Here is a 24,623-nt window from a genome sequence, read left to right as displayed (position 1 = left end):
TTCTAGATAATACTTATATTTAAGTTATTAAAATCAATCTAAGCTGTTCTTTAATGTTATGAAGGCGATCACAAACTTTGTCGTAAAGCTGAAATGTCGTGTGGAGAGTATGTTGACTCCACAAGCTCCAAAAGATGGCAAAAACCTACATTTTTTTACACTTATGTCAGTTGTTGTCGATTAGCTGCAGTACCTGGTTGCGCCACCAGGTGGAGCCTCCTAGTGTTTGATGCTGTAGCGGCCAAAGGAGGCATCACTCAGATTATGGCTGGTTTCATACATGCAGGAATAGAGCACTTTAGGAGTTTAGCTAGCAACTGGCCACCATGACAAAGACTTCTATGAGCCGTAGTACCTGGTTGTGCCACCAGGTGGAGCTTAGCAACGACATTAGGTCACTCAAGCTACAGGCAGTTCAGCACTGCGGAGGTTTAGCTAGCAACAACCACCATGACAAAGACTTCTGTGATACTTAATGAGCTAGATTATCCGTAGTACCTGGTTTTGCCACCAGGTGGAGCCCATTAGCAGCCAGAGGAGGCATCGCTCAGATTATGGGTGATTTCATATATGCAGGAATAGAGCACTCTAGGAGTTTAGCTCGCCACTGGCCACCATCACAACGACTTCTGTGATGCTTAATGAGCTAGATTAGCCGTAGTACCTGGTTTTGCCACCAGGTGGAGATGACTTTGTACTGTTTGATAATGTGGCGATAATGGAGGTCACTCAGACTACAGGCAGTTCAGCATTATGGACGGTTTAGCTAGCAACAGGCACCATGACAAAGACTAAAACAACAACCTCCGACCAGAACTGATATATTTTATGTAGCATATCCTGTCACGATTGTAGCTTTCCCTCTTTAACGCTAGCCGATGTAAACCAGTCGACTCTGATTTATGACACTGGCTTGTGACATCCCTGCTCTGCTTGTTTAAATAAAAGCTACAGCCAAGACAAGGCTAGCTTAGCTTAGCATCAAGACAAGACATGGGAAGACACCTGGCCTGGTTTTGCCCAAACTCCACTGTGCTCATGAGTTAGCATTAGAGGTACAAGTTGGAGGATTTAGCTTCCCTTGTCCAGACCCGAATTAGCAGTTTTACCCTTGTTTCCAGTCATTATGCTAATTTTAGCTTACCCTTCATCTTAATGGTATCAATTTTCCCACTTAACTGTCATCCAAAAACTAAAAAGCATGCTTTAACGCTGACAAATTAAGCTGGTCTCTTGCTCTTTTTATTGGAATACTGTGACACTCAGCTAGCCAAACCTGCATTAGCAGATTTTTTGGCAACATGGCTGAGCTGTAAAAAAAAAAAAATGCTTCCAATGTTGACATATTGTCCTCTTCCTGCCCGTGCTGCTTTAGATTATGAGTTGCTTAATGAGAAACCAGAACGTTAGTGGGAAGCATGTCGCAGATAACAATGCATGAAAAAGTGATTGACTACGAGAGATGTGACGCTGGAGCCGAGCCGGTCGCCGGCCCAGCAGGAGGCTACTTAGCTATGCTTTAAAGGCCTGAGGGCACTTTCAAACAACAAAAGATGTTGTTGATATGGTGATTTTCAATGAGTGTCGCTCTTAAAGGTTAAAACGTACTAATATATTTAATATGCCGCGCAGGGTTTGTTGTCCCTCTCATGAAAGATTTCAAAACCCCTTTCAACATTCAAAGAACCCCGACACGACGGACGGGGGCTTGTATATTGTACGCTCTGGCTTTTGAAAGTGCCCTAAATGGCCTGTGCTGATGCACTCAACTTTTACATGAGGTGAAAGAGAAGCCACAGAGTGAGGATGACCTTTATGTAACGAGCTAGTTGCTAATAGGGGCTTGAGTCCATTATGAGGACTTACCCGGGGTCTGTGGATAATGCTCTGCACCAGGAAGGACACTGGGTTTCCTGCCCGGCGTATGGCCTCCACTGCCTCCTCGTGACTGGCGTCTCTCAGGTCCACGCCGTCCACCTGGAAAACAGTCATCAGATTACGTAAAACTGGTCCAAATCTGGCAGCAAGGATGCCAGAAAAAATACACTAAAGACACGGTATAATGTCCAAAAACTGAAAACTGTAAAATATATTTATTTTCTAGCTTAAATACTGCAAAATGTGTAATTCAATGATCATACATTGAAAAAGAACGAATTACTATTTGTGAAAATACTGATTTGTGGTGTTGACGTGATGCACAGCTTTGGTGGGGTTGTTTTGGTGGTTTTTTTATGGTCAACATGCAAATTAATAAGTTGTTTTTCTGTGGTTTAACTTGATATTATCTGGAATTTAAGAAGACGGGAAATCTGTAAAATAACAGTAATACATTTATTTTATTTTATTATTTTATTATTTACATATACCATTTTCAATCCTTAATGAAATATAATTTTTTCTATAATTTTTCTTTCTAAACAATGGAAAATATATTTGAAATATTTTTTTGCTGATTTTAATGCAGTAAAAACTGTATTTCTAATGTCACATGTAAAAAAAAAAAATTATAAATCATTTTAAAAATCCAGACTTTTACATTATGCACATTTCATATATTTATTATATACATATTAATAGTTTTTTTTAAAATGTGCTTTTACTCAATTTTATTTGTAATTTAACAAAACGGCTGCCAAAATGATTGACCAATTTTTCAATCCTTGATATACACTTCCTTTTTTTTTATTGATCTCTGATGGGAAATTGCTTTATACTATATTAATATAAAGGTAAAAAAAAATATTATAATAATACTACAAAAGCTGTAATTCTTAACTAAAAGCGTTAAATTGATTTTAATCGCTATTATCTGTCACACAGAAAACAGAGAAAATCAGTGAAGAAATAATTTTAAAAACAAACATGTTCAAGGTAAGTACAGATAAAAACATTAATGAAAAGTGATTATTTTTATTTACATTTTTAACAGTACCATTGATCTAAATTAGTTTTATTGGAGGATTTTGGATCACACTCCACAGCATCACAACAAACCTCACCAGCTCCGTGACCTTCCCTCACCTCTACAATCCTGTCTCCGGTCTTCAGGGTCCGGTTCTGTCCAGCTGGACTGTCCTCCAGGATGTGTTTGATAAAAATGCCCCTCATCACCTCCCCGTTGCTCAGCCGGCTGCCCATCCCTCGGCCTCCGACGATGCTGATCCCCAGAGACTTCCCCGGCTCTCTGAACAGCTCCACCCTGGATAGAAAGGTGCCGGTGTGTTTGCTCAGCTATTCATGATTTTCATTTCAAAGCTGTGCCGACTTTACACAAAATTGAGTCGGATGCTCGAATACAATGCGTTTGCACTCACTTCCTCGGTTGGTTCCAGCTGCCGTAAGAGGCGCTTTCTTCTCCTTCTCCATCTTCGCGCTCAGGGAGGTTGGGCACATCTCTAAAAAATAGAAAAGAGTGCACAAAAAATGGATTGACGCGATTGTATAGACACATTACTTTATGTTAACAGCTTCACTTAAGGGTGTAATTTGGGAGTTTCTGACAACACAACTATTCGCTCGCTGCATCCAAACATGTCGCGGCTACAAGGTGCATTTTTCTGACTGTACCTATAATCACAGGAGCTACTGCGGTTGTTGTGTAAGAGTGCGTACTTGGGAGCCGGAGCTGGAACCGGAGCCGCTTCGGAGAAAACTTCGTCTTTGGCTTGCTCGAGGCCGGCCTTGTACTCCTCCAGATACTCAGCGGGGACGTATGTTATTCTGAACACATGCACGTAAACACACACACACGTAGGAAATGAATCGACGGATGCTTTAAACACTTCACAGTCGCCGCATGTAGAGACTAGTGAACTATTACAACTACCTCCTTTTTAATTAGCAAAATAGCTTCTTTCATGTCTGCGTATTTACATTCAGGAGCTTGTTTTCTCTCACATTCGTGCACAACACCGACTGAACCCTCCACTTTCTCCCGATCAGCAGCCCAAGGTGAGACGTCAATAAATTATACATCAGCCCCTTGACATGTGACTGTTCCAAACAGGTGTTTGCCTTCATAAACGTCGGAGCAAATCAAGACTTCTTTCAGCGTCTGATGAGCAAAATTTTGAAGGATCCATTACATCTATTATTAATTGGGAGAGCAGACGACTAATTCGCTTTAAGAGGAAAAAAAAAAAAAAAAGATGGCTGACAAATCTGACACCCACTTACAAACCCGCTTTCAAAACAATCCACAGTGAAGTTGATTCTGAAGGGCACATTAACACATCTGAGCCGAGCTGACAGATCTTCAGCAGATGGGTTGATTTGTTTTTTTTTTCTTCTTCTTCTTTTTCATGATGGCATGCAGACAGAGGAAAATGAATCCCAGAGAAATAATGAAAAGGGATGAGTCAGTTCGTTAAAGAACATCACAACAGGCAGTGAGGGACGCCGAAGCGCCCGCCATGAGCAGAAACAACAACCAGCGACGAGTAAAACAAGTGAGTGGTGTAAATCGTGTTAGTCTCACAGGAATGAAAGGAAATGAGTGACGGAGAGAATTAGGTGCGAGTGACACAGTCAATCAAGATTTATCCAGATATGTGTGTGTTAGGATGTATCTGTTGTCAATTTTTCGAGACAAATTCTATTCATGTGTCGGGTCATTTCACGAAAAATCAACCGGTTCCTCCAAACTGACCTCCTCGCGATCAGCAGCTTCAGCGTATTTAACGAAGCCGTGCGCAGTTTTGACAGTTTTGTTTCAGAGTTTCAGGCCCTTAAAGTGCATAAATAAAATCATTTCTGAGCCTCGTAGCTTTATAATAAGCAGATAGACATTTTGAGGAATAAGAGACATATTTGATTTCTCTTTAAAGCCAAATAAATTAGGCGTCACAATCTAAAGACAAAATCGTAGTTTGAACAGTCGAGCTGCAGCAGTTTAATGACACAGAGGTGCAGAAACAATCAGTGGATGTGTTTCTGTTTTCTGATTATTCACCAGAGAAAACTTTTTAAAAAAGTGCATTCTGGGTAAACTTCTCAGCTTCACCTCCAATTTGAAACCAGGATCAGCTTCTAGACATGATTCCTTGTGGGTCAAATAATCTTCTAATACAGAAAATTAAGAGAATAAATCTTTAGATTGTAACACCGACGATGGATGTGATTTAATTGCGGTTTTAAACGGGGCTAAAGTGCATTTTCCAGCTCTGAAAATTGGGAAAATATTCATAGCATTGCTTCATTAAACGAACTTATTGTGCAAGAGAAAGAAAAAAAAACCCGCTGATTGTGAGGGCGTCGGTTTCTCAAATGATTTCACATGGAATGACCCTGTTGGTTAATATAGAGGTGCAATGTCAGAGCATAATTAAAATGTTAATCAATGTATCTGATTGGTATTAAGAGCAGCGTCTCCGGCGACTACGACCTCTCGGCGTTATCTCAGTCCGACGTCTCTTTTGGGTTTTTTTTTTTTTTTATTTCGACCGTCTCACTCTTTATTCTGGATAAAACTCTGGAGCAGACTGCGGGTGAAAGCCTTGGCAGCAGATGGACAGAACGACAGGAAGGAAACCAATAAGGGCGGCGTGTCGCTGAAACAACCACCGGCGTGGAAGTTAGTCATACTCACACATAGAACGGGCACAGATCGTCCTCGGGTGCACAAGCAGATCTAGAATGTGAAGAGTTGGCTTTTTATGACGCTAACAAGAAAACAACCGCCACGTTCAGGTCAGCAAGCACAACTTATACACATCCTGTTTCACTCGTTCACGGCGCAGCGGTAACTTTTAATGCAGCACCGCGTGGGAATAATGCGGCTTGGCTAAGTCGCAGAATTTGCTTTTGCTTGTTTTTGCATTTAGAGTTGCTCAGTGGCACCTGCGCCTGTATTCCCAGCCTGTGTTTGCTCTCAAAAAGAAGCAAAGATTAGTGAAGTAGGAGCTAAAATAGGACTCTTAAAATCACCCAGTTTATAGAAGGATGATGGTTTCATGTGCAGAAACTTAATGATCAGATATTTTCTAGTTTTAATTCCAATTTTCTTTGTTCTATCCTCAGGAAAAAAAATCTAGTACAGCCTTAAGCATCACATTAAACCCTCTGAACCGCCAAAAAGCCTGATTTAAAATGCATGTTATGTTTTTAAAATCGCCAAAATTAAACCATTTAACAGAGCTATTGTGTTTTTTCCCACAGTCCTTGAACGCCTCTATGATCTATGATGTGTTGTTTTGTTGGGATATACCATTTTATGTCACGGTTTTGTTTACTTCCTGTTTTATTTTGACATCCCCAGTCCTTGTGTGTCTCTTGTGGTTTTTACTTCCTGTCCACGCTCCTCAGTCGATCGCCCCAATCACTTCCACCTGTGTCTCCCTGCTCACTTCTTTGTGTGTCTGTAGTCTTGGCTCCTCTGTTCTTTTGATTTCTGTGGATTTAATCTTTATTTATTTTTGGATGTATTTTTTTTCCCCGGATCACCAGCTGCCTCCCGTTCACCCACCTGCACCACCCCGGTAAGTTTCTTTATCAAACTTAGTCTGTTCTTTTGTTTGTGTCTGCATTTGGATCTGTTCCTGACTAAACCCTGACACCTCAAAATCGTGATATTTTCTCACTTTATCACTTTATTCTACGTGTTATTATAGAAATAAGGGAAAAATAAAGCATTTGTTCGAACAAAACCATTACTGCTGAGAAGACGATGGAGACCCAAACAGAGATAAAAAGAGTGTAAATATTAACTTTTGGCAGAAACACAACTTTAAATAAACGCTAACAATCATCGCCTGCTATAATACTGCAGCTGATATGCCAAAGATGTGTTTGACCTTTTTCTGCTGCTCCCAAGTGGCCAATAAATGAAAAAAACGCAGCTTGAAATCAACATTTTCATTCTTATTAGGCTTTAAAATGTCAATGTACTGACAATATATATTCATCAAATTGAATAAAGTAAACATTCTGTCTCTACTTTCCCTTCATACAACTAGTCACACCTGTGGACACTTGGAAAATGTCGTGCACATTGAGTCAACATTTTCTCCGATAAGTGTGTCCTACAGCACAAAAGACCTTTTCTCTACTTTGAGTCGTGGTTCTATTTATTATTATTATTATTATTATTATTATTACTATTATTATATATTTAATCCCTATCTTTTATATACAAATATATATATCTCTTCTATATACCCCCCATTCAGAAGCCCATTTTCATATTCTGTTTGCATTATTTCTTATATTTATATGTACATTTTTTTCTGTCTCGTATATGTGTATCTCTGTGTAAATGCTGCTATCAACAACGTGAATTTCTCCACTGTGAGATAAATGAAGGCTGATCTTATCTTATCTTTTCATAAAGGAGGAAAAAAATGTAGCAGGAGCAAATAAAGGGACTGTTTGGGGTTCAGAGGGTTGAAAATAAATGCATTTGAAATGAGCAGAATTAGCTTTTTCATCTAAAAAACATAACTTTGGAACAATTTAACGTGTACTTTCACTGAGCTTCGATAGACACGCGTGATTGCCGTTTAATTATCTTACTCCAGGTCCGGTCCAATGAGGGAGTGCCTCCTGAGCATGGCTCGAGCCTGGGCGTTGCTCAGGTCGGCGGTGGGCTCTCCGTTGATGGCCAGGATGAGGTCGCCGACCCCCAGGCGCCCGTCGCGGCTGATGGAGCCTCCGTGGATGATGCTGCGGATCAGCATCCCCAGTCCGCCTTTCATGGCGCTCACCGTCATCCCTGCAAGGTAGATCACACATCAAGTGAGACCCTTTGGTTAAAACTTCTTCATGTCCCTGCAATTAATCCCAAAAGCTGCCTCGGTATTTTTCTTTGAGTATCATCGCGCTGCATCGTATATCCAGAGAGCACCTTAAGCAGACAGAGAAGAGGCGTTTGAGACAATCAATTTGCATATATCTTTATCCAGCCGCAGTTGTGTGGAGTTAATTTGCAAAGATCATAAAAAACCATTAGTGTGATGTGTTTAAGAGAAAGATTTGGATCTTAAATTCTATTTGATGAAATTGGAAACAGAAAAAGCCAAACGCATTATGCAGAATATTCCAATCGGCTCCCAAACAAAGATCTTCAAAGAGCACGAAGGGGGGAAAAAAAAAAGGGAGACACAGTCTTCTACGAGGAACTGAAGATTTTAAACAGTGCCTTCATAACACCTATTTGTTTTAGAAGTTCAAACTTAGTATTCTCTGAGCCAGTAGCAGCCCCTTGGGCCGGTTTTGAAATGCAAATACTCGCTATAGCGATGGAATTACCCTTTCTGAGTGGAAGGCAGCCAAAAAATCGTTTTCTATCATTTCGCCTCAAAACTGGGATTTATGAAACATGAGACAAAACTGTAAAGGCCAACTACGCCTTTCAATCCCGCAACCTCATTAACACTTCAGTGCAGGATGGGAAGGAAATAAATAAAAAGAACAAATAGGAAGAATGTGAGGAAATTAACACAAACCCAGGCTGGAGTTGCCCTTGACGACTGTGATAGTCCTTTCAAAGCTGCTCCCGGAGGTCAGAGCCGCTTTGTCGCCGTCTTCTGCCGACTCTTTCGCGCCGGCCTCGTCGTCCTTGAAGGTGATAAATCAACACGCTTATTCACGACAGTAAAACGGTGGGAAAAAAAAAATATGAGGCCGGATTCCAAACATGCCGGGGTCTCCGGAGGGGGAGCGAAGGTGCAGCGATTTGGCAGAGAGAATGAATTTTAAACAAATGAGCTTAGAATGTTGTTTGTGAAAAATGTGAAAAGAATCTGCTTGAGAAAGGAGGTTAGATGTTACCTTTAAAAAAAAAAAAAGAAAAAATCAATTTGTAAAAAGATCAAGGATGATTATTTTCTAGCTGCCGCGCTGCACTTTGACTCCTCTGTGAGGTTCACGGCACGGCATTGTGATTCATCAGCTAAATATTGGTTGCTTTCTGTGCTTTTTTGTAATGATTTATCTCACATAAAATCCTCCAATTTATGACTATTTTACCTTTATTAAAATGGTGATATCTCCAAAAGAGATAACCGGTTCCTTCTGGTACTGAACAGCCTCCTCCTCGGCGTTAGTTCTGCCTCCTGTTTCAGCGAACGGGCTGTACGAGTTGGAGCCCTCCGCCGGGTCTTCGTTGCTCGGGTGCTGTGCCAGGTACTGCTCGGAGCTGCTTAGGACGGCGTTAAAAGCCGGGTCGTGACCCGCCGGGCCCGGGGGAGAGTAAGAGGCCGGCTTCTCCGGAGAGAGAGTGCTGTCGGCGAAGCAGGGATGCTCCTCCAGCAAGTTGAGGCGAGCCGTCAGCTGGCGGCGAAACAAAGCACAGCGGCTCTCTGGTTAGTCAGACAACGGCCCAAAAGGGAGAATTCATCTTGCTCAGCCGCCATCCCATCCTCGTTGTAATGAGCCATAGAGAAGCCATCAGCGGCCAATAGAAACGGGCATAAATTACCGGTGATCTTGAGTTGGAAATGCACAATATGTAGTTTTATTATATCAGCGTTTAAGGTTTTATTGGAACCAGACTGGCTAGTAAAGAATCTCGGCATGAAATTCCCTTTGGAAGCCTCAGCAGAGGTAATAAACGGGCTTAAATGTGCGTACGGGTAGAAGGAGTGAGGCTCGGTGAGCAGACACGTAGAGTAAAACAGGAGGTGGGAGGTTTAATTTGAATACGGTAGGACTGTAAATTCTGGTTTGTGCCATTTAGAGGTCGCCTAATCTTGAAGGATCCAAACAAATATGGACTGTTTTTAAAGAAAAGTTGGGTTTTTCCTCTATAATAAAACTTTATGAGGTCTTGATCTTAACATGTGAAGAGCTCTGAGATGACTTACGTTGTAAATTGGAGTTACAGTGCTGTGACAAAGTATTTACCCCCGTCTCAAATTCGTATTTATTAGAATATTTCCCCCTCTTAAATGTTTAAGGGTGGCCCAACCAGTTACTAGATTCCTTCTTCACACAGGACCAGGTAGCTTTGAGCAGTTTTTTTTCCCCTTAATAAATAAAATCATCATTGAAAAGCTAAATTTTGTGTTTACTTTGGGTATCTTTGTCTGATTTGTTTGATGATCTTAAACATTAAAGTGGGGAAAATATGCAAAAAGTAAGAATTTCAGTCATGCTTTGAATGAATTTTAAAATAAAACCATCAATATTTCTTTCGTTTTCAGTATAATTTAGCATTTTATTATTTTTATAATGTATGTTGGTGCACCCTATGTAAAAAGTTCTATTTATGCTGTTATCTGTTGGAATCAATCATGAAAAAAGAGTCGTCATGAAAAGTTAGAGGATTTAACAGAGTTAGAAACTGTAAAACCAGACAAAATTCAAACTTTTCCACAGTCCCTGAAGCACTCATCTGTCATTCAGTCGTGAAACTGAACTAAACCAAAGCTTAAAATTGTGATATCTCATCAAAATCACTTTATTCTACCCGTTTAGTAATTCGCCAAAATAATAAAACCCGTGCAGCTGAGAGTCACGTGAGCTCCTGACTGTGTTTACACAAAGCAGAGACGAGAAAAGTCGGGAAACGAACTCAATCTGAGCCCTCAGATGACTCGTGTTGTGAGCTGGTGCTACATAATTAACACTGAACTGAACCTCAGAATTGAAGCAGTGATGTTTCTTTGGTTTTAGTGCATTATATCATCATTTGGGTTTTGGGGGGTGAGATGGAGGCTCACATGGTGTCCACAGCACCACGCTTACGTAATCAGCCTTTTTAACGCTGTGCAGAGCAGAACCTTTGGAAACACTCGCTGTCACTTCACTGGCAGCGGCTTGGAGGCTAACTAACACCGCCGTGACCTTTATGTTGTCACTCTGCACACGGGTAATAAGCAGAGCGCAAGAAAACTTCCTTATCCCTCAAAAGAATATCACCGCAGATACAGTCGGCGCCGCTGAAAAGCCGGTCCGCCGTTTACCGCCGCAGATATGAGGTTTATCGCCGGACTTGTTGCCTCTCCCCGGAGCTTATCATCACGAGACGACTGTCTGACCTCCTACCGACATCTGAAATGTGTTTTCCTGAATCGCCCAACACTATAAAATGCCACAGGTCGTCCTGGCCCTTCTGGGCCGCCCTATTATACCACAAATTACCGAAGAGACCCTACAAATAAGGTCAGATGTAACCTTTGGGAACACTGGAAGCACACAGGCACCCCTTAGGAAAATAGTTTGTCTGGCCCTCGCTCGTTTTGTTTGTTTTCCTTATAATTTAATATCCATTTCTGGAGTTGCTGTTCTCGGGGCAACAAAGTCAGCTGCAGCTCTCACACAGCGGCGATGTCAGTGATGTAGTTACTGCTCTAATAAAGAAAAAAACCAACATGTCTCGTGACATTTTGGCTCCGGAAAGCAGAAAACAAAGAATAATGACTACATGCTGTATAACTCATTGTGACAAAGGGCATAAGCTGCTGCAGTAACATTCAATGAAATGAGGAAATAATTTCTTTTGCTTTCAGTCGTCTTCTACGTGAATGTTTCCTTACCTTCGGCGTGGACGAGTGCAGGTAATCCAGGTCGGCGCCGCAGCCGCTGCCGTGGAGAGCGATCATGGACGCCTGGAAAGTGTCGTCCTCTATCCCGGAGTAAGTGTGATCTAACACCTTTTCATCAGATAGGTCTGCTTCGCTGGTGTCAATCTGTGATAACGGATGAAAGCATCACCTGGTGGCACTGAACCGGCCGTTATGACTGAGCACTGTGGTGAAACATCCAGTCACAGGCAGCTGGAATTATGCTTTTAAATACAAAATACTGCTAACACAACATTAGCACATACCAGATTGACGGCATGTATCTGTCAGAGTGATATAAACAGAGAATATAACAAAAGTGAAATTTGCTCTCCCTCCTGATTGTTTCCCCCAAAAGCTAACTAACCAATGCAGGCTCTGCTCGGTAAAGGATGCCCTCAGCCAGTCCTTCTTCCTCTGCTTCTCCAACCAAAATACTGTTGAAGTCAAATGAGTGGATGGTGGATGATGAGGTTATCTCCTGCTCACCATATGGGTGTGGAGAGTGGGAATATCCACATATTCCCTAGGAAAGTGGAGAAATTCTTTCAGTGTCTCCGCCTTTATGTGATCGGACGTTTGATTGTTTTGTTTTTTTGTTTTAAAATTGACCAAATCTAGTAAATTAGTACGGAATGGAGATGGAAAAAGATGGGTTAGGAGTTGTTAGAAGGTTACAGGGGATGTCCCGATACGATCTCAAAGACGGTCCGTGAAGGAAGAGCGTCATTTGTCATCATCATTTACCGATCCGGACTTGTTTTAAACACATGAGCTCTGGCTGGAAGTCATTAAGCAGCACAAGAGTCTTTGTCGCGGTGGTCGTTCACGAGCTAAACTCCTGAAATTCTCCATTTTTGCCAACATGGAACTACTCGTAATCTAAGTAAGTGCCTCCTCAGGTTGCTACAGTAGGACAACAAGACACTATAGTTCATCTACGGTATATTTTCTGACCCCTATGAAGTAATTTCACCATCTTTCGGCGCTCGTACAAACGCCCTACCCTCGTCTTTTCTTGATGCATTGCAGCGCCGTTCAGTTGTGAAGCGTACACACCGCATTGATTTTAATATCCTCAATGTACTTGATGTGCGTATTATCTTGGAAAATGGGACTCAGTGTCTGCAGATACTAAATAATAAAAGATCAGGGGGGGAGAAAAGAAAAAAACTAAAGAAGCCGGATCGGGACATCCCTATTAAACACTATAACCGACTGTAGAGTTAAATAATGATCTCGCGCTACGTGTTCAAACAGAGAAATCGCTCAAAACGACACATTCGGAGTTTCATCGACTTAATTCTTCCCAGGAAAAAAAAAAAGAAGAAGAAGAAGAAGCTCTTGAACATTTCATAAGTATTCTTTAGCAGGAGCTCTTCATATTGATTTTGTGTATCATGCAGCCCAGACAGATATATGAAAAGCACGAAGGCATATTGGAGGATTACACTCGTCAGACTCAATTTCGAGAGGCAATACAACAAAATACCCCTCAGAAGTGCATTCCACATCCTGCAGGAGAGCTGGATAACTCCGCAGAGGCTTCCTACAGCTCTGTAATCCAGCTAACCCTGGCAGCCCAGAGGTCTCACTGAGTAATCCAACGGCAGATTCAATACAAGAGAAATGCAGCTCTACTGCTGAAAGAATGCAAGCTGGTTTTTTTTTTTTTTTTTGCCGAGAATCATCCCGTACAAAGAGCACAGGTGCCTCGAGCGATGAACATGCTGTTGTACAGACCTAATATTTTGACAGGTGCCCCAGTGTGTTTAAATGTACAAGAGGGTGTGTGCTCTCGGAAAATTCAATAACATAATAATATGAAACAAAAGGGCGCGGAGCCTTTTAGGCTGGTCACCTCCTCTGGAAGAACAGTGGGTGGAATGCTAAACCGCGCAGCCTACCTCCGCACTGTTTCCCTGCATGAAAAATTCAAGCTCTTGTAAGCCGAGCCCTCGTGGCCGGATCCTAAGTTGCGAGATGTAAGGCTGCCTGACTCGAAACCTCACGTAGCGACAAATCCTCCACTGCTAAGCAAATAGTACAGAAAAGCACGAAGTAACCCCACAAGTCGGGCACGCGTTTACACCTCCGACACACGAGCCGCATCAGTTTTCAGATAAAAGCAAAAGGAGGGGGAGAAAAAAAAGAAGAAGGGAAGCTAATACTCTTATGCTTACAGGCAGAGGTTTGGCGACTCCGATCTGGACCTTGCCAAGCTTGGCACCCTTCAGGGCCTGGACGGCGTCCTCCAGGCTGGCGTTCTCCAGGTCGGTGGCGTTAACATACATGAGTCGGTCTCCTGGCAACAGCCGGCCGTCTTTCTCCGCGACGCCGTTGGGAACCAGAGAGCGAATCACGATTACCGTCTTGGCCGGGTCCAGCGGGTCCTGGGGTGAAGCCAGGACACAGCAGACTCAACAGGTGAACTGGCACGGCCTTAGACACATGTTTATCATCTGTACGGTATTGTTAATTGTATGAACAGAGTAGATGTTGAGAGCAATTACCCAAAAATAAGACAATAAAGCAGCAACACCTACAAACCAAAGCGACTTTCCCCCCAACAACAACACACAAGTTTCCATAAAACCTTCTGCAAAGTCAGAGGAAGAATCCCTACCTGGTAGTCCAGAATGCTGAATCCCAATCCCCCTTCTCCCTTTTCAAGCTCGATATTCTGGATCTCCAACTCCCACATGGCCAGAGGAGATCCTATCGCCTCCTCGGCCGCCGCGGTATCCTGTGTCGCTGCCGCTGTGTTCACCTCCGAGTCTTCGGCAGCCAGCGCGCCGCCGCCGCCGAGGTCTATTTGATTCTGCAGGGAGACGGAAAAGCCCAAAATCACTATGTAACGCCATGCCTTCCTCCCTTTTTACTCCCAACCCATAGGCTGCTACCCTCTAGTTGTGTTTCTGGCTCAGGTTTCTGGCAGTAGATAAAAGGGAAATATCTTTGGGATGCTCGGGCCTTAGTACATTATCACAGATAAAGCCACGGAGATGAAAACCCCTTCCCCCCAAAGGGAAGCTGCTTTTGATGTCTCATATCTCCAGCAAATGTTGTTGGCTACTGCTGAGGTATTGCTCGTATTGGTCTTAATAAACTTTCAGCCTCCCCTGCTTATCACTAAGTCTTAATCCATCAAGGCTGGCGGTGGGGGGAAAGCCAATGGAGCGATTGACAGCGAGGCTAAGCTAATAATGGTTGATGGGTTACAACAGAAGAGGAGGACTTAAAGACTTTCACTCTCTAATCATATTGCCAAGCTGCACATGCATGGGCAGGGAAAACAAGTTCCATGATACATCGCTGTCGGGGAGGCTCCGACACTGTATATATGCATCATCTGCTCTGTAATTAGCACAGTCCTCGTGGCTTTTCTTTTTTTTTAGCCCCAAGGAGTCGAACTTCAATTTCATGTGATGATTGCTTGTAGGGCACATGATAGAAGTTGCTCTACTTTTACCAAAGCTGTGAACGCGTTACCTTTAGCTGACACGCTGTGGATAAAGCCTCTGACTCGGGTTGGACGGCTTCCATGTCAGGCTGCAGATCAGGAGCAGGACGGCAGCAAGTCATGTAGACGCAGAGAGGAAGCTCCTTCAGGATTCTCACCACTTCTTTGTGGGTTTCACCAATCAGGGAAATGCCATTGACCTGAGAAAAGAGAGCAAAAATGTCTTTTAAAAGGAACTTTTCCAAGGTTTCAAGTGGCTTCAGTTGATTTTTATGTATTATTTTCGAGGCAGAACAACTACTTTTAGTGGTTCAGCTTTAGTCGTCGTGGCGACAAGAACTTCATCCGGCAAAAAAAGAGGCCGACATTAGCATTAATTTGGTGCCATTTCTGTGGGCTGGTTGCATGTAGAAAACAGTACTCTGACTCTGGAAATAGCCTCCCGCTGAAGCTGAAAATGGAAAGTGGCGAGAGCGAACCGAAAACAGCGAAGTCGCACGTCATAAATACAAAATAAGGCCACATAAGAGCAGGAACAACATGGTGGAGAGCTGGGGGGAAATGCAAATTTGGGAGTTTATTCTCCGTCATTACACGTCAGTATTACTAAAATAAACATATTGATTCATGCAGATTTAAGTTACGCTCTTGTTTTATTCATTTCTTCGGGGCGTTCGGCATTTAACGTGTCATTTTTGCAGTTATTTCCCCAGATACCTCCACACATGTATACCTCTGTACATGTTAATATCACGGCTCATTTAGGTGAACACTTACCTCCAGCAGTTCATCTCCGCTGAACAGTTTGCCACAGCGGCCCACGGGTCCCTCAGGAAGCACCGAGCGGATGTAGTGATGCCCGCTGTTGGCTTCCAGACTGATGCCGAGGCCGCTGTTCTCGGTGAACTTCTCCACCTGAGCCACCTGACACGGAAACAAGGAGTTACATCTCCTCTGATGTGAACCTCTTTTATTATAAGGAGGCTAAATATGGGAAATAATTCTATCTGTGTGGGTGTTTAAGTGTAAAAAACAAACTTACTACAACTTCATTACTGGGGCCCAGAATCTCCTGCCACTTCTTCATCAGCTCCTCGTCTTCAAAAGGCTTCAGCTCTTGAAAAAGGGCAACACAAAAGCCGTTAACGCGGAACGACACGAGGCGGATTTGCCTTCATTTTGCATGCAAGCTACTTGGAAATGTGCGCAAAAACAACATCAAGCAAAGTTTTATCTGCACCTATTATAATGTTTAAAACTACTGCGCCGTCTGGAGCTGACAGCGGCGGCCCGTCTCACTGCTTCCCCCCGACATTGTGTGCTGCTAGTCAGTGTGGTCCTGTCAACAATAGCCCTTATCTGTCAGATGTGTGCCCGGTATCTTTGCTTGGAGCACTCGGAGAAGCATCCCAGCCTCCTACCATGTTTGTCTTTTGTTAGCTGATCCGTGGCTGGGCTGACATCAGATCCTTCACTCTTTGTCTGGAGCTGCTTTTCATCTGTGGCGACTATAAACACACAATGAGGAGTGAGACAGACAGAAGCAGGCACCGGCACAGACAGTGTAGGAACCCGGCCGCTGGAAATAGACACAGATCTCGGATTCATTTTTGCGATATCGGCTGTCTTTTCTACTCGATTACTTTTACGTTAGAGGAGGAAATATTAAATTTCCCGATTGATCTAGAAAGAATAGAATTATCCTTTGTTATATATACTGACAGAATCAACACATGAAAGGACTTAAATCTATGCTTAATAATCCTTTTTTTAGCAACTTCATACCATGAATTAGGGATTCCACAGGGCACCGAACTGGTGACCTGTTAAATTCTTATTTTGTCACTCGAGCAAATCTTTGTGTGTGCTTTACATCAGTGTTTTTATTTATCGACTTGATTTAGGATTAAGTCATAGGATGAATATGGGCTAATGGATGGATATTTTTGCTAAATTAATGGTTTGTAAAGTGCATTTTTAAAGCTTGCACAAGTATGAACTGACTTTTGTCATGTTAGATGCATTCTTGCAGCTCTGACTCACTGACAAATGACAGTTAAATGGTCTTCAGTGGTTACTGTCTGATCAACTGGTGCTTAAATCAGCAACAGCGACTCATACATCATATTTTAGCACCAGATTTCAAACTACATGTGCATTTGTGCAGCCTGCAGCTAATAGTTAACACAGCAAAGACACAGAATTCGTAAAAATATTCAAAAAAAGCTGTTATTCATGCACAAGATGGACGTCTCGGCTGCAAACACACAACTTTAACAACCTGTTAAGACCATCAGGAAGCAAATAGTTACCACACTACAAGCATGCAGTCATAATATTTTAGCTTTTACTGGAATGACTCTTGCTGAAGGGCTGGAAACCACATGTGTAGTGGTGGTATAGTTTGGCTATGTCGTGCTAGCTAACATGACGTCTACTGACAATAAAAACAGGTGGATTTCCAAACAAAGGTGCAAACCAGATGGACAGAAATAAGGTGAAAATCTGATTACAGCTGAGTCAAGGCAGCAGAAATCAATACCAATATGTCAGAGAGGGGACTAATTATGCAATATGAGCATCAGGAACTTCAAGAAATTTGTTTTTATTGTTTGTCCAACCCTTTAATATGAAAATGATCCAGGTCCAGCTTCAAGCACTCGTATTCAGAACCATGTATCTTGAATTCAACCACCTGGAAGTGAACTACAGATACTGCTCATATTGGCTCATGTTTGCTGCATTACAGATGTTTTTTTAGTTTGAGATGGAAGATTAGGAGTCGCTTCATGTTTAAGGTGGTTTTTTGTGGTGCCAGAGTGGCTCTGCTGGAAAAAAGCATCTTTCATTAGGAAGCAAATCTATCTGCAATCGCTGCTTGTTGGACTCACGGTGGTCGTTTGGAAAATTTGAACGCATCCCCAAACCCTACTTGACACCAGTTTGAGTAATTAGTTCAGCTTCTCTCCATAATTCCCCCCATTTAATAACCATTTGCACACCGAATTATATTTCCAGTAAGTTAGCAGATATCTTGTTCCACCGGTGCCCCGGATGCAGTAAATTTGTCTCGCTTTCCTCTTTCCTTTATTACACATTATGCTCAAGTGCAAACTCCTGCAGTTGTTATTTTCTGAGAGGTTTCCCACAGCAGCCAAGAAGAAACACCGGCCTCCTCCGTCTCTGTCTGTCAACGGCTGGCTGCTAGTTTTTCTTCATGTTTTTGGGCTACAACTTGCTGGTGCCAAATCTAATCACTTTCAGTCTCCATCTATCACCGCTGACACTAAACAACTTCTGCAAGTTTCTTTTCTTGCTTCTGCAGTAGCCTGGAGGTCCTGTCTGTACAGCTGGAGACAGGAATCTGTCTCTGTGCCGTCTGTCTGTCTTGTTTAATGTCAATAATATGAAAATGCAAATGCGTTGTTATTAAAAAATATATATACTGCACATGTATGCAGAGGCTTCTTCTGTATATCTGCCAGTTTCTTGGTGTCAGATGTTGTGTCACATGCTTGTAAATCTTAATTTCTCTCAACTTTATTTCCATAAATGACAATAATTGGTGTATTTCATCGTCGTATTAGGGAGGAATGGACACTAATGTGGGATTTTATTGATAGAATTAGGAGGAAGTGGCAACACGCTATTCATTTTTCAGCATTACCGCAGCGTAAAATAATATTAACGAGTACGTTCTCCCGCCACAGAGCGGAGACGCCGACGTCCTCATTGTGTAATATATCACAGTGTTGACATCAATTTGCGTCGTATTTAGAGCACGGCTCACGTCAGCGTTTTTCACATGTGACTGGAGAAACTTGTGCGTCTTAATGATAAAAGTGACATGAAATTTCCATCCGGAGTCACATGGAAATTACTCCTGACTGCCGTCTGAGCCACATTTACACATCAAATGACACCTTTTTTTTCTTTTTTTTATTTGACAGGATGATGAGCAGCGAGGAATCTTTATTTATTTTTATTTTTTTTGCACCAATCCTCATTAAATTTCTCTCACTCGTCCTTACCTTGTGCCGCCTCCTCTGCTTGCATCCTCTCCAGCTCCAGCTCCCTCATGACGGTGGTGGTGGTGGGCAGGATGGTGGTGGACGGGGGCAGGACGGTGACGGCGGGCGCCACGGCGGGGGGGATCTCCTCGGGCCTGAAGCCCCGACGGATCAGCTTAAGGTGGACTGTCTGGCCCGTGTGTCTGAGCACCTCCACGGCCTGCTGATTGGTGTATCCCTGGATGTTGACGCCGTCCACCTGCAGGGGGCGACCATTCGGGAAACCGCGGATTAGACGAGGATTGTTTGGACACTGTGAGTATGCTCGACTCGCATGTTTGCAAGAGATGGAGCTCAGAAACAGAGCATTGCACCTGATTTATTTGCATCATTTAATGCAGGTAAAAGCTGCATCGGTTTAAATAATTAACAGACAATTAGGTGTGCTATTAAGTTCTTAACTTGTGCCCCAAAGCACGTTATCATTTGCACTTAAGGGCAAAACTAAACCAAGCAAACCCTCTTAGATACACACCAGAAGAAAACAAGTTTGTGAGAACTTGAGGGGGAAAAAAAAGCCAAGGAGACGTTAACTCATGTTTCAAATGATGCAAGAAATTGCAGTTCGACTTCGCTGTTAATGTCCTGCAGTAATGAAATTAAAAACCTAATTGCTCAGTGTGCTAATTCCAGACTCTTTTATATTCACAGTCACAGGAAGGAGAAGAAAAAAAAAAACTGTTTCTGAATTATCAGTTAATTATTCAAAATTATGCATCTCATAATTCGACTAAATGAGTAAATGTGATCACTGTAATAGATAATATGAGAGATTCGCTGCATATTTTACCTCGTGCCACTGAAGACAGAGAAAATAGTCGTAGCTACAAAGAGCATAATTAGGGTACTTACAGCTATTATCTGGTCTCCAACATGAATGCGGCCATCTTGATCCACGGCGCTGTCTTTTGTTATGCTCTTAACGAAAATACCGGAGGGCTCTGAGGAGTCGGAACAAGTTGGGGGAAAAAAAATAAAAATTAAAGGGTGAGGAAAGCAACCGTAAATCATGACGTCGAACGAGAGCCCGGGGACAGAAGCGAACGCATGTTGAAGAGTGACGGTAAAAGTTAGTGTTGGCAGGCACAAAAAGGAAAAATGCAATGTGATAAACTCAGTGCGCCTTGAAAAAGAAATAATTCACTGAGTATATATACAGCGCTGCATGTGATTCTCGTGCATTAAAGCATTTATACAAGTGAAGCAGATTTCAATGTAATTTAAAGCTCAATTATTTGATTTTTTGGCCACTTGGGGGCAGCAGAAAAGACCAAAATGCAACTTTGGCATACAAGCTGATATTATTCTTACATTACAGCAGACAATGAGCATTAGTTCTCATTTAGATTTGTGTTTCTGATGAATTCTGAGCTGAATAATAACTCTTCTTTTAGCTCCGTTTTGGGCTCCACCATCTCCAGATGAGTTTTTCTGCCGTTCTTTTGCTCCTGTTACATTTTTCCTCACTGTGGGCTCATTTTTCACTCCAGCATAAAGTCCTGTGCCTCTATGGAAACAGCACAACCACGGCTGGAAGTAGGGAGAACTCAGAAATGTTTTCGAGTTATGACTATAATGTCATAAATCGTTAAAATAAAAAAAGATGCATAATGCTTTTCTAGGTGCCGACCAGCGTTACCAATGCCGGACAATAATGTGACTGTATACAGTATATTACATTTGTTCTTCTCTGTGTAAACAAAACCTGCCTTTCAGCCCAGTTTACCCACAAACATCTCTGAATTGTGCCACTTTATTGTTAGCTACAGCTGAATAATGAATGGTTTTACGGTTGTGCTAAGAAGTGCAGAATTATTTGTCTTTTTACAGCATCTGGTTGTGCACGACCAGATGGCAAATTTTTCAACGTGGAGTAAAAGCATCGTGATTTTAAGCTTAGATTTGGATCATTTTTCCAAATAAATATCACAAAAGACGAGTTCAGGGAGCAGCAGAAAGTACTTCCTGTTTTTTTACAGCTTCTGTCCCTGATAAATGCTATAATTCTGGCTTCTTCAAAAAAATAAAAAATAAAAAAAATACCAGATAAGATGCCTTTCAAACCTGGCAGCAGGTTTTAGGATCGACCAAACTGATATATTTACAAGCTTTATGTGTCTGTCATTTTAACATTTAGTGTTCAGTGGTTTTATGAGCTTCTTTTTTTTATGTTTTGTTGGACTACAAACCCCCAAAAATAAGCTACAAGATGCTAAAACACTGCAGAACTGGGTTCATCACAAGCAATCCCTTTCAGTTCAGCTACAGGCGAGAAAACAGAGCACTCAGGTTCAGATGTGTGTTCGGTGATATGGAGAAGTAATTAAACATCAAAGGTAATTTCCCGTCTCTAACCTGAGTTTTTATCTCCAACGTAGCCGGCAATAGTGATCCCCAGTCCCTGGGCGTTCTTGGTGAGGCTCACATCAAACGCCTCAGACTCCTCTTCCTCACAGTCCTGTGTGAAGATTAATGGAAATGACAGATCGGCATCCACTGATCAGCAAATAGCAGCAGAGGATGATTCATCTGACAGCGGCAGAAGGGCAAAACGTGGCACTTGAGTTGCAGGGTCACCAAACAGGCATTGTTCAGCTCCGGTTACTGAACGCTCTGAACCCGTCAGCCATAAAAAAAAAAACACACAGCTAATGTGTGCAATCAAAGGGGATGCGAGGTTCGTCATTCATAGCGTGAGTCACTGGGACTCATTCATGTTTAAATAGCGCTCAGTGTTGAGAATTGCCATGAAATAGCTGTTTGTTGGAGGACGTAAAGCTGCTCTCCAAAGCGTGAGTCACAGGTGATGTAACCTGCAGTTGTCTTTATTTCTTTTTATTCAGGCTTGTCAAGAAGTGATAAAAGACCTCAAGTTTGGGTGTTTGATATGGTAATCAATTGTCATCCCGACGGCGCATTAGAGAGAAACTCCTTCTCACTTTAGCGATACTACAAATCAATTTGAATGTGACGCACACCCTGGCGGTAAAACATTCTGTCGGCTTTCTGCTCCGTATTGTGTCTGCAGACGAAAGCCGCCTCTCACCTGCTGCTCGTTGACGGTGGGAAGCACCACGGGCATGACGGCAGACGGAGTTTCTTCCACGGGACCCCTGGTGACCACCAGCTTCACCCTGTTGCCGCACTGTCTGAGGACCTGGGCCACCTGCTCGCTGCCCATCCCGTACAGGTCGGTGTCTCCGATCCGCAGGATGTGGTCCCCGCTGCGCAGCCGGCCATCCTGACGCAGCAGAAAGCATGTTTTGTTTACCTTCAGTAGAAACCAAGCTCGAAGGATATTCAGTGTCATAAAATATGGGGGGGAAAAACATAATTTTTGTGGTACTTGCTGCATAAACAGCTCTGAGATGCATTAAGACAGTCACCTGATCAGCTATGCCTCCAGGAAGTATAGTTTTGACGATCACCCCGGTGGTCTTTCCTCCGACAATACCAAAACCGAGACCAGTGCCATCGTTGACCAGCTCAATTGTCTCCACATGCTGCCACTAAAAAAAAAAAAAAAAAACACAAATAAGAGTTTAATTTATCCTATCATAAACTTCTGATCTCAAAAAGCATAGATTAAACAATGCAGATTCAATAAAACTAAAGTGTTATCTTCAGTATCAGGTGCTTTACAGCAGATAATAAGCAGCAGCTTTAGTCAAAAGTTCTGTTGAATATTTACTCTCTTTTTTGCTCCATTTGGGGCTCCACCATGTCCTGATCTGTTTTTGGGCGTTTTCTTTATATTTTTGCTCACCGTTGATTCATTTTTCACTGCAATATATACATTTAGCACCTCTATGGAAACAGCACAAGCATGTGTAGAAGTAGAGAGAACTAAAATATGTTTTCAGGGCAGTTTGGCACAGTTGTGTTGCCATAATGAAGCCGTTGACCAGCTCAGTTTTCTGCACATGCTGCCACTAAAAGTCATGAATCCAAAAAAAAAAAAGATCATAAACTTCCCATTTCTAAACGGCCTTGCAGATCCAATCAAAATGCACTCTTTTAGATAACTTTGCAGCTATGTTAGAAAATCCTTAACAGGTCTGTGTGTTGTGTGTGTGTCTGCTGTTGTACTGCACGTAGCTGTTTAGCTCCACAAGATCAGATCATGCGATGCTCCTCGCAGAGATCTATTGGCACGTCGGCGTGTGAATGCATTCGTACCGCGCTGGAGTTGGCCGACAGCGTGCTGGCAGCAGAGGGCGTGCGGGACACCACAGGGCTGGCGAGCTGAGGTATCGGCCCTCTTGCCACTGCGAGCTGCACCCTCTCTGAAGCGCTCTGCAGAATGCCTATGGCTTGCTGGTGGGTCACCGTTTGATCCAGGGGCTGGCCATTGATGGCCAAGATCTGGTCGGCTTCTTTCAGCTTCCCGTCGCTGTCGGGTGGGAGGGGGCGAGAAGCATGAAGGGAGACGATGAATAAAAGCCCCTCAATCCAGTAATTATCCTCGTCTCTTTCCCTGTTTGTCATCCTGTCAATAGCGTTGTTTGTCCCAGAGATATTGTACCTTTAATATCTGCGCTTCCAATCAAGATTGGAATGTCAGTTTTCTATTTGAATAAAATTAGACGAACAGTCGAGCCGTTACGAAGACACGAAAAGTAAAGTTTGCACAGTTCTTCAGGCCCCCGAGTTTGAAGCAACAAACATTTGAAACATGTTGTAAAACCTCCACTTCACTGTTCCCCTGCACGGCCGCCAGCTCCCTAAGATTCCCTAAATATCTCCGACGTCCCCGGCCGACTGTCTGAAATTCTCTAATGCCTTTAAATCTGATTCAACAAGCGGCCAAATGTTGAGAAACCTTCTGGAACGCTGCTAGAATTTTTAATCAATCTCCAAGTCTTATAGCAGCGTGCTCCTGGCTCCTCCGCCGCCGCCGCCGTGTTGTTTCTTACGTACCAGTGGGCGACGCTTCCTGGCTGAATTTCCTGGATGAAGATGCCGAGCTCGCCGCGGTTCTCGCTTTTCAAGCCCACCACGCTGAAGCCAAGACCTCCAGACACCGGCTTCTGCAGCTCCACGTGTGTCACGTAGCGGCCCTGCGTCACACACACACACACACACAGCATCCACTTTGGCCCTGGGCTGATTCACTATAGCATCAAAGCTCCAGGCTGCCTTTAGAAGTCTATTTGATGTGTCTCGAGAGAGCAGCAGCGCCGTGTGTAGTCCTTAGTTCTCGTTTTTTGACTGTCTTTGGATATTTGGTTTGAGTTGTAGGACTTATTCAACACCGATCTCCTTGTTTATAGATGAGGAGTGTTTTTTTGTGATAAAATCAGTAAAGCAATAAAAAAAAAGTCCAGCTATAAATATAGAGGGGACTCAGCGATAGATTTTAATATCTCCTTGGAAGCGTTCCCCCTTTTTTTTTTTTTTATTGCTTTTCAACTCTGAATCATGGCCATTATAATTTGGCTTTTTGACATAAAAAGTAAAAGGAGAAAAAAAAGCGATTGCATCTGTTTTCACCTCATTTAATTCAGTGTTTAGTTGATGCAACTTTGGCTGCAGTTACAGGATTTGAGCCTGTGTTGGTCTCAATCAAACCTGAACATCTGGACG

At 42.8% G+C, this 24,623-nt stretch overlaps 1 protein-coding gene across 1 annotated transcript in view; it reads right to left on the bottom strand.

The window, feature by feature from the left end:
- The window catches only part of mpdz (multiple PDZ domain crumbs cell polarity complex component), a 54,986-nt gene that overhangs the window by 21,041 nt on the left and 9,322 nt on the right, over positions 1-24,623 (bottom strand). The window contains exons 5-27 of the mRNA XM_008289291.1: positions 23,958-24,097; positions 23,217-23,430; positions 22,424-22,546; positions 22,084-22,278; positions 21,393-21,495; positions 19,890-19,978; positions 18,999-19,236; positions 16,389-16,475; positions 16,010-16,083; positions 15,745-15,891; positions 14,997-15,167; positions 14,131-14,325; positions 13,688-13,897; positions 11,872-12,030; positions 11,478-11,630; positions 8,968-9,270; positions 8,445-8,556; positions 7,513-7,711; positions 5,591-5,632; positions 3,616-3,723; positions 3,318-3,398; positions 3,025-3,202; positions 1,867-1,977 (exon numbers count right to left, since the gene is read on the bottom strand). Of these exons, the coding sequence (XP_008287513.1) occupies positions 1,867-1,977; positions 3,025-3,202; positions 3,318-3,398; positions 3,616-3,723; positions 5,591-5,632; positions 7,513-7,711; positions 8,445-8,556; positions 8,968-9,270; positions 11,478-11,630; positions 11,872-12,030; positions 13,688-13,897; positions 14,131-14,325; positions 14,997-15,167; positions 15,745-15,891; positions 16,010-16,083; positions 16,389-16,475; positions 18,999-19,236; positions 19,890-19,978; positions 21,393-21,495; positions 22,084-22,278; positions 22,424-22,546; positions 23,217-23,430; positions 23,958-24,097 (3,432 nt within the window). The remainder of the gene's footprint in view (positions 1-1,866; positions 1,978-3,024; positions 3,203-3,317; positions 3,399-3,615; positions 3,724-5,590; positions 5,633-7,512; positions 7,712-8,444; positions 8,557-8,967; positions 9,271-11,477; positions 11,631-11,871; positions 12,031-13,687; positions 13,898-14,130; positions 14,326-14,996; positions 15,168-15,744; positions 15,892-16,009; positions 16,084-16,388; positions 16,476-18,998; positions 19,237-19,889; positions 19,979-21,392; positions 21,496-22,083; positions 22,279-22,423; positions 22,547-23,216; positions 23,431-23,957; positions 24,098-24,623) is intronic.

The sequence above is a fragment of the Stegastes partitus genome, unplaced genomic scaffold, assembly GCF_000690725.1.
Source record: "Stegastes partitus isolate 25-593 unplaced genomic scaffold, Stegastes_partitus-1.0.2 Scaffold604, whole genome shotgun sequence".
NCBI lineage: Eukaryota > Metazoa > Chordata > Actinopteri > Pomacentridae > Stegastes > Stegastes partitus.
This window is presented reverse-complemented; position numbering and strand designations above follow the sequence as displayed.